Below are 9,980 nucleotides of genomic sequence, written 5' to 3' on the forward strand. Positions count from 1 at the left end.
TTTTTGAGAGGGTTGGCTTATACTTGAAAGGGTAGTAAGCGTGCTTATATTAATCAGATTGGCAAATGTTACTATTTCTTCTTACCTTTTTCTAAACAACTACCAGGTCCTAACCTATTTTAGACTGAAATACCGAACCAAATTAGAAAAGACACATGATTGCTACCACCTCTACATGCCTGTGTATATGCAATGGCTGCCACAAACATTCTACAAGTTCACAAACTCTCTCTCTCTCTCTCTCTCCCTATCTCTCTGTTGACTCTTTCCCTTTCTTTCGGGTATGCTATAAAAACACAACTTTGGCAACAAAACAAAAGGCCAATTAACACACATGCACTATGTAATGTACATTATACAACAATCACCATCATCTTCTTGGACGTTTCCTTGACCTGCTACCTGCACTTCCCACCACCTCCGACTCACTATTATCTCTCCCCCTCTTCCCCGAAGCAGCCGCCACGGTCACTGTCTCCGGCCTCTTTGGCGGCCTCCCAACCCCTCTTTTCCCCTTTGCATTCTCCTCTTTCGTCCCTCTCCCACCTGTAGAACTCCGCGTAACCCTCTCCCCCCTCCCTTCATTCTTCCTACCTCTCCTCTTCTTCTCCTCCTCCTCCTCCTCCTCCTCCTCCTTCTCACCTTTACTCTCAATGCTATCATCTTCGGAAACATCATCAGTATCCTCCGTGACTTGATCACTTGGCGAATTCTGCTTCATTCTTTTCAAGAAGCTCGCCGCGCCCTGCTTCTTCTTCTTCACCGTGCTTTCCTTCTTCTTCTCTATCTTAATCAACTCCAAAGCGTCATGAGAGCTGAGCACATTCCCACCATATTCATGTTTTATTTCACCACCACCTTTATTATTGTTTGTTCTCCTGCTTCTCCGACCCTGTCTTTCTCTAGTCCTTTTCCTCCTTATACCCTGCTTCTCCTCCCCACTAACCCTAATAAAAGTACCTTCATTCTTCTTCTGATTAATAACAACATTTGGTTTCTCCCCAAATGCCTCTTTCTCTCTTTTATTTTCTTTTCTATGAGCACCTTCGGTTAGTACTTTCATAGAACTGCGTTTCCCGCATGCCACCAAGGTAGCTGTAGAGGGCTTATTATTGGGTTTCGAAAGTGAGTCCGGTTCATGTTTGGGTTCGAGTTTCACTGTCTTCCGGGGTTGGGGTTTTCGGAGCTTATTTCTCATCTCCTTGCGTACTAGAGCTCGGAGCTCTTGGGCCACAACGTACTCGGGCGAACTTTTACGGAAAAACATGACACCATTGTTGAATATGAGCAGGAGATCACGAAAGAACTTGTGAATGTTATCCACATACAGACCTCTGTCAAGCCTGGATTGAACCGTTTGGAGATCCATGTGTTGCCGAATCAAGTTTTTGTACCTTTCGGATTCCTGAAACAACAGTATATTAGTTCCTGTTAAACAAAGAATATTGGAATAGAATATAGATGCTAATGCTATTCCACATCTTTGCCTTGGGATCAGAAAGTACAACAATTCCCATTAGACTTTTCTTCATTTAAATTTTCTGCGATTCCTTTCGGTACGTGCATGATCATCACTTTTGTAAATTCCTTTAATCTTTTTTACAATTTTTTTTTTGTGGGGGCAGAATGGTCATTTCAAATAAAGTCATACGTTAGTTACATCGGTCCTTAACTTAGTTGACGCGACAATAATATAATATAGTGCCACACGGAATATATTTTACCACTAGGACCCTATAATTCTAAATTCAACGGGGATTAATTGTAAAGTCGTGATTTTTAAAACTACAACAAATCTTAAGAACAAAAGATTTTCATAATTTTTGTCTCCTAAAAGGGTATGTTATGAATATTATGATTGATCTTAATAAATTGGAATCATCAATCAATAATACAGCTGTTGAAAATAACATTATTTTAAATCATAACTTTTGACATTTGATAAAAAAATTATCTCAAAAAAAAAATTGAAAAAAAAATAAATGGAAAAGAAAAGATAAAAATTAAAACCATAGAAAAATACAGCCCAATTAATAAATTTGCCCACTTGATCAAAATGTTAGCGTATGAAAGAGGGAATGCGTAAGTGCGGGTCAATAAAGATGCCCTTTCAGTATAAAAAGGAAAGTTTTAGCTGTAGAAGGAAAAAAAAAAAGAAAAAGGCAAGCAACCAATGATGTCATAAAGAGTGAAAATAAAAAAATTGAACATTGTACCGCATTTGTAGTAGATTTTAGGATAAACTAGGTATTGCTCCATATCATTTATGTTGTATTTTAATTTGGTCCACAATCTTTCAATTATGTCAAATTGGTTCTTAATCTTTTAATGTTGTGTCAGTTTAGTCATACCTTTATATCTAACATAGAAATTGTTGACATTGCAAACAACCAAAATAAAAAATTAGTTTATTGCCACATTAACAAAAACTTTTTTTTTTTGGTCGTTTGCCACGTTGGCAATTTCCATAAAAAATATAACAACATGGATGAAATTGACACAATCCTGAAAGGTTAAGGACTATATTGACACAATTGAAAGATTAAAGACCTAATTGAAATATGATGTAAAAGACAGAAACCAAATATGTAGTTTACCTATATTTTAACACTTACACATGAGAACCACCACTAGTACATCTGAAAATTAATCAAATTAACATTTGAAGTGTGTATTAATTATGGCTAAGTGTGTGTCTCTAGACTTTTTGTTATTTATTGGCAGGTTATGCAAGCAAGCAACCCCCCTCATCTTTAAAATTTAAATTTTAAATTTTTTTTTTTAAAAGCAAAAAATAATGGTCCCAAACTAGCCCAAAGAGAGTCGGCTAAGTGGGCTAGATTGCAGCACCACCTGGATCGAGGGATAAAAAAAAAAACGGGTGATCTACAATCAGCAAGTGGCTTGTACGTTACGTGCACATAGAAACCAATCGCTCCCAAGGATTCAAACGACATAGCATAAAGAATTAGATCCACATGTTTTAGCTAAATAGTTAGAACTCAGAGCTTCTAAGACTTTTTTTCTATCTTAGCATCCTTAAAATAAAAATTATAAATAAATAAAAAATAAAAAATAAAAAAAAAAAGCCTTCAAAGGCTAAAATACGGGAAAAATTTTGTCGGACTTGAAGAATAACAAAACGAAATGTAGCTTTCACTAGGTCCCTTGAACCCCTAGACGAAGAAGAAATACTTTTCACTTGAATCAGAATGGGAGGCCAGTAAGAATTGTGAGGAAGGGTTTGAATTGACACGTTGCAGCAACATGAAAAGGACAACGTTTTTTCCTGAGACAGCCCAAACAAATGGTCCGTCCTTTACTACTTTTATTTTCTATTACGAATCGACCAGGGCCACATAAGGGCTTGACTCGAGGACTACTAGATAAATCCGTATAGGCTCGCCACCTTAACAACTCCAAGCGACGCATGCCAGAAATAAGGCATAAATAGGTACCCCGCCTATTCTGGGTAGGGTAGCCCAATACTTATTGGCCACATTTGTGACCGTCTTACCATGCAACCGCCATAGGAGATTTTTCCCTGTTACTTCATCCCACGAGGGTGTAGAACGTGATATATTGCAGAGTACCTCTCTAAGGAAATTCTCGTTTGGTATGTTGTTTAAGTTTTCAGTTTTTTTTAAAATACATGTGAGCGAAAGAATGTAAAAATATATGTAATATTGTTTAAAAATTAAAAACATATATTTAAACTCGTGTACCAAACAGAGTATAGACAATAACTAAAAACATATATTTGAACCCGTGTACCAAACAGAGCCTCCATACTCTGTTTGGGTGTTTGTGTGGGACCTGCCTACTGTGAGAGACAGTGTATACACCCGATAAAAGATATAATTTTTCCTACCTACTAAAGGACCAAACTCCAGCCAAAATTTGAACTAGTTAAAAAAAAAAATTAAAAAGTTAAAAACTAGTATCTATCTATGATGATGAGAGATACAGACAAAATAAAAACAGTAACCTCATAATAGAGGGTTTTATGTTTTAATTGGATTAAAATTAAAAGGCCTTTTGGTTCTAAATTTACCTTTTTGGTTTTACTGGACCCATATTGCTACCCATTTAGGAAATGGGTAACAATCCTATCAAATTCAAATGGCATGACAAAGGTGACAGTCCCTTTTACTAGGATGCATGTGTATACAGTATATGTTGTAAATCTTAGTTGTCTGGCTAAACATGGTATCATGATATACTGATAGATCTGATCAAAAAAAAAAATTGATATACTGATAGATAAAAGATATTATTTAATTTAATCCATTTTAACTGATCAATAGAAGACAAAAGACCGAACATATAAATTCTATTTGGGAAAAAAAAAAAAAAACATTTTGTTTCTTTTAAGAAAAAGAAGAAGTGTTTNTTTATAAATAAATAAAAATAAAAAAAAAAAAAAAAAAGCCTTCAAAGGCTAAAATACGGGAAAAATTTTGTCGGACTTGAAGAATAACAAAACGAAATGTAGCTTTCACTAGGTCCCTTGAACCCCTAGACGAAGAAGAAATACTTTTCACTTGAATCAGAATGGGAGGCCAGTAAGAATTGTGAGGAAGGGTTTGAATTGACACGTTGCAGCAACATGAAAAGGACAACGTTTTTTCCTGAGACAGCCCAAACAAATGGTCCGTCCTTTACTACTTTTATTTTCTATTACGAATCGACCAGGGCCACATAAGGGCTTGACTCGAGGACTACTAGATAAATCCGTATAGGCTCGCCACCTTAACAACTCCAAGCGACGCATGCCAGAAATAAGGCATAAATAGGTACCCCGCCTATTCTGGGTAGGGTAGCCCAATACTTATTGGCCACATTTGTGACCGTCTTACCATGCAACCGCCATAGGAGATTTTTCCCTGTTACTTCATCCCACGAGGGTGTAGAACGTGATATATTGCAGAGTACCTCTCTAAGGAAATTCTCGTTTGGTATGTTGTTTAAGTTTTCAGTTTTTTTTAAAATACATGTGAGCGAAAGAATGTAAAAATATATGTAATATTGTTTAAAAATTAAAAACATATATTTAAACTCGTGTACCAAACAGAGTATAGACAATAACTAAAAACATATATTTGAACCCGTGTACCAAACAGAGCCTCCATACTCTGTTTGGGTGTTTGTGTGGGACCTGCCTACTGTGAGAGACAGTGTATACACCCGATAAAAGATATAATTTTTCCTACCTACTAAAGGACCAAACTCCAGCCAAAATTTGAACTAGTTAAAAAAAAAAATTAAAAAGTTAAAAACTAGTATCTATCTATGATGATGAGAGATACAGACAAAATAAAAACAGTAACCTCATAATAGAGGGTTTTATGTTTTAATTGGATTAAAATTAAAAGGCCTTTTGGTTCTAAATTTACCTTTTTGGTTTTACTGGACCCATATTGCTACCCATTTAGGAAATGGGTAACAATCCTATCAAATTCAAATGGCATGACAAAGGTGACAGTCCCTTTTACTAGGATGCATGTGTATACAGTATATGTTGTAAATCTTAGTTGTCTGGCTAAACATGGTATCATGATATACTGATAGATCTGATCAAAAAAAAAAATTGATATACTGATAGATAAAAGATATTATTTAATTTAATCCATTTTAACTGATCAATAGAAGACAAAAGACCGAACATATAAATTCTATTTGGGAAAAAAAAAAAAAAACATTTTGTTTCTTTTAAGAAAAAGAAGAAGTGTTTAATAAGAACTAAAAATGTACGATTGTCGATTGATATCTTATTTTAAAATTACTAAAAGGAGTAATAAGTAATAAAACCCACTCAAACGGCAAAGACTATTCGTACGCTGTAATCTTTTTAATGTTTTGAACTTTTTTGCCTTCGTGTCCTTCGCATTTTACGCTGATTATTGTATTATCTTAAATATTAAAATCTAAGCACGCTACGAGCCAAGTCGGCAAGGCCCAGGTCAGGTGTGTGTAACTTAAAAAGAGTCTTAAGTTACATTATGCACTATACGACGTAGTTTCAAATGTATATAACTGGACCCCACCTAAAAAATATATATACCATGCACCCACACCCTTCATAAGCATCATTGTAGTTCCCTTTTATTTTTATTTTTATTTTTATTTTTATTTTTGTCTTTTAACTAAATGCTCACGTGTCCCATCACAGTTTGTGTAATGTAATTACCAAAACGCCCCTAACAATGCCTATTGGTATGTATGGCACTATCCGATTGGTCCACAACAGATCAACCTGACATTTGAGAAAGCATCACGTCCGTTCATTTTATGACTTACGATGTAATATTGATCCTCTCTCAGTTTTTTTTTTTTTTTTTTTAAATTTTTTGAAAAAAATAAAATAAAAAAGAAGAATATATGTTTTGTTAAGAGTATAAAGGATACCTGGCTCCGAAGCCGGCGCTCGAAAACCGAGCTGAGCCGATGCGACCGGATGATTCCAAGGAGCTTGATCAAGGGCTCAGATTTGACGGCTGAGACACGTTTTGTGGCGGGAGACACCTCATCAACCTCGGGCTCCTCGCCGCTGCTACTTCCTCCACCACTTGAACTGACCTTACGACGCCGTTTCTTTCTTGACAAGCTCGCTGAGCTTTGTACGTCGCTGCTTTGTTTAGAAGCCGTTTCCTTTTCCCGCTTCGACTCACCGACCGATTCCAAGCCCTCGTTCGACTCACTGAGTCGACCCGCCCGACTCGGCTTAACTATAATCCCTCCTACAAGTTTTCTCTTCTCACCTGCGTCATCGTCATCGTCTTGTATTTCATTTTCATTTGCGTCCACCTTACCGTTCAAGACCGGGTTCGACACGGTTCGACCCGGATCCGGTTCGTTTATCTCCGGTTCGGGTCTAATTTGGACTTTCACGGCGTCGTTTCGGGCTTGACCCTCGCCTTTTTGAGTCGTCGAATTTGACTCGTTGAAGGAACGATTCTCTTTATCGTCGGAGATATCGCCGGACACGGCGAGATTCTCTGGCAACGGAGTCGTTTCTCCGGCGTCACCTTCGAGATCTTTCTTCAGATCGACGTTCTCCGCCTCCTCTTTCAAACTCCGGTCTCTCTCCTCCTTCAACCTCTTAACCTTCAACTCCAACGACCTGTAGACATAACAACAACAACAACAACAACAAACTCAGATCTTAAACCAACAGATCTCCAACGAAAAATGAACACAGATAATCCGATCAGCCGAATTACACGATCGAGTCGTCGCGTCGTCGGACCTCGCGCTTAAGCTCCTCGACCCGAATCCGACGCAGCTCCTCCGCGATGCGACCCGATTCGTCGTCGTTTCGAGCCATGAACCGTCGTTTAAGGTCGTCGAACTTGTCCTTACAGTACAGAGGAGTGATACCGAGCATGGCGGTGGCGGTGGCGGCTGTAGCGGCGGAGGAGGAGGAGGAGGAGCTCCGGTTCTGAAGTTCCATGGCGACGGAGTCCCAGCTGGCTGTGCCGTGACGGATAACGGCGCACGCTAACAGGAGGTCCTCTAACGTGCCCCAAGGTTGAACGCTCGTTCCGTGCTCCCTACCCATGCTCCTCTCATTTCCTCATATTCAAATTGTTTTAGGGTTTTTGCGTTTCGATGTGGAGGGAGGGAGAAGAGGAGGGGTTGGGTTTGTACGTTTTTTTTGTTTTGTTTTGTTATGTGATATATGGAAATGGAGTGTATTATCGATCTCTATGTCTATTACTACAACTATTAGTATTGTGTTTTTTCTTTTTCTTTTTTTATGTGTTCGTTTTCGTCTGCGGCCTTTTAGATTTGTATTTATATGTGTGAGTGTGTGTTGTGTTGTGTTGTGGTTCTGCTTTTCGATTTTTTGCTTTCTTCGCGGTTTTGAAGAAATGGGTAAACAAAAGAGTGTTTTTGGGCTTTGATTTCCAGCTCGCACCACCTTGGCAAAAGTTATGAAGTTTCTTTCTCTCCTCTTCTATTTGTGACTTGTAATTTTACGAAAATGTCCCCTTTTGAAATTATATACCTCTCCGTCACAGACTGATTGTTCTTCTCCACATATCGTGGCTCGACGTGGGTCCCACCGCACCTGTTATCAAGGGTTAGCAGCTATCACGGCCGTCACAGCCACTCTAGGGAGTGTTTCTTATTAGCAAAGTTTGATAAATCATGTTTTAGGGGTTTTTTTTTTTTTTTTTTTTTTTTGGGAGAAAAAATGTTTGCAATGTTGTAGAAATAGTAGTAGGTTTTGGATTCTAACTTAACCGACACCGCCCCCTGTTTTAACTCATCGGACTTATTGTCACTTTGTTTTTACAGTTAAATCAATGGTGATGGATTATTACAATCGTCGCAGTAATATCATTATTATTTTTTAGTAAATGAGTTGTAAAATAGTAGTAGGTATAAAGCTCTAACTAAAATCAAATGTTAAGTTATCTTTATGCAAATGTAAAATATAAAGTAGGATTTTTAAGAACCACCGTTGTCCCTATTTTTTATTAAATAAGAGTGATGAGCTATCGAGGCTGGCATAAACACTTCAAGTACCTATTTTTTGTTTTGATTATCAAATCTATCATCGTTAAACTCATTTTATGGGGAAAAGGGTGCAAGAATAGTAGTAGGTTTAGAAATTTAATTCAAACTTCACCTTCTCCTTTTATGAATATGTAGTCACTCCGGCTGATACAACCACTTTATAGTATTTTTATTTATTTTTCTTTTTACTTACCAAAATTATCATTGTTTTAGTTTTTTGGCAACAAAACGATCTTTGTGTTCCAACTTTCAAAGGTAATCCTAAGTTAAAAATCAAAGATTTTCCCTTATTATTGATGGATTCCCTCTCTATCTATTCATACTCTTTCAGAGTGAGGCTTCAACAAGCAATAAGCACCCGATGATCCCACATAATATGCTCACTTGGAGAATTCTCACTCCAACTGTTCCAATGTTGTACAATTAGTAGTAGGTTTGAAACCCCAACTCAATTGCAATAAAGCCAAAGACACAACAAAAATTCACACCAATTAAACAACATTCCAAAATTAGCTTATCACCTCACACATGGACTTATCACTATTTACAATTTAAATTTTTTTTAAGACCTAAATATGAGGTGATAGGCTATTTGTAAATTATATGTGTGTGCGCACGCGTGTATTTATTTATTTAGGAGGGACTCAATAATTATTAGTGCATGATTTATGTGAGATATCTAAACAAGTACATTTTTTAAGTTTATAATTAAATTTATTCACTTCTTCCAACTCACTCTCGTATAGATATGAGTTTGGATTCAAATTATACATGATGTAAATTTATAAATAAAAAATTAGTTCACATAAGAAACCTTTTATTTGAAGGTTATTTATTTATTTATAAAATTGCGCTATATTCAAGACTTACATGCAAACTATGAATATATATATATATATATCTTGATGGATTATGCCATCTCAATGTCGTCATAAATCTCCACCCCATACTCGTCCACTCATATGGACAGGACAGTTAGGCCAGTAAAAGAACGCACGAGCATCAGGAATGACCTTTCTATGCACTATGTAGTGTGTTTGGACGAGCAACTCATAGACGATTTTTTGCATTATCAAGTTGAATAGTAAATAATAGATTGTTGGCAAGAAATGTAGCATTTTTATTGGTTTTAAGAAACAAAAACAATTGTGTAATCTAGTTGTGAAAATTTGAAAAATACTAATAAAATAAAGTAGCATTGTAAGAGCATTCCCATTGGGACTGCCAAATGGGAAATGTAGGTTTGATTTACCATACACCCTTTAAAATGATGCTTCATTCAAACTGCTAAATGATGCCAATTGTAAAAAAATTTACAATATTGCTACAGGATGGCACTGTAACACTATCGTATTTCTTTTTTAATCACTTTTATTCTCTCTCTCCTTTGTCTTCTCTTTCTCTAGGCTGAGATGCTCTCTATCTTTCTCAACTCTCTCTTTCTTCATCGTTTC

General features: G+C 36.7%; 1 protein-coding gene across 1 annotated transcript; it reads right to left on the minus strand.

Annotated features, from left to right (window-relative positions):
- Window positions 1-142: 142 nt before the first annotated feature.
- LOC112015269 (DEK domain-containing chromatin-associated protein 4) lies at window positions 143-7,936 on the minus strand. Its single transcript, XM_024047655.2, has 3 exons — window positions 7,224-7,936; window positions 6,409-7,123; window positions 143-1,405 (listed from the first exon to the last, which is right to left on the minus strand). The coding sequence occupies exons 1-3, from the start codon at window positions 7,559-7,561 to the stop codon at window positions 371-373; spliced, it is 2,088 nt and encodes a 695-aa protein (XP_023903423.2). The 5' UTR covers window positions 7,562-7,936; the 3' UTR covers window positions 143-370.
- Between the last annotated feature and the right edge of the window lie 2,044 nt (window positions 7,937-9,980).

Source organism: Quercus suber, unplaced genomic scaffold, assembly GCF_002906115.3.
Source record: "Quercus suber isolate HL8 unplaced genomic scaffold, Cork oak 2.0 scaffold_40, whole genome shotgun sequence".
Taxonomy (NCBI): domain Eukaryota; kingdom Viridiplantae; phylum Streptophyta; class Magnoliopsida; order Fagales; family Fagaceae; genus Quercus; species Quercus suber.

Bases quoted from the DNA above. Each gene is read 5' to 3' on its own strand.
- LOC112015269 (XM_024047655.2), bottom strand. From the start codon at position 7,561: ATGGGTAGGGAGCACGGAACGAGCGTTCAACCTTGGGGCACGTTAGAG. The intron at 7,124-7,223 runs GTAATTCGGCTG...TTATGTCTACAG, and splicing joins CGACGCGACGACTCGATCGT to GTCGTTGGAGTTGAAGGTTA. The intron at 1,406-6,408 runs GTATCCTTTATA...CTGTTGTTTCAG, and splicing joins AGCGCCGGCTTCGGAGCCAG to GAATCCGAAAGGTACAAAAA.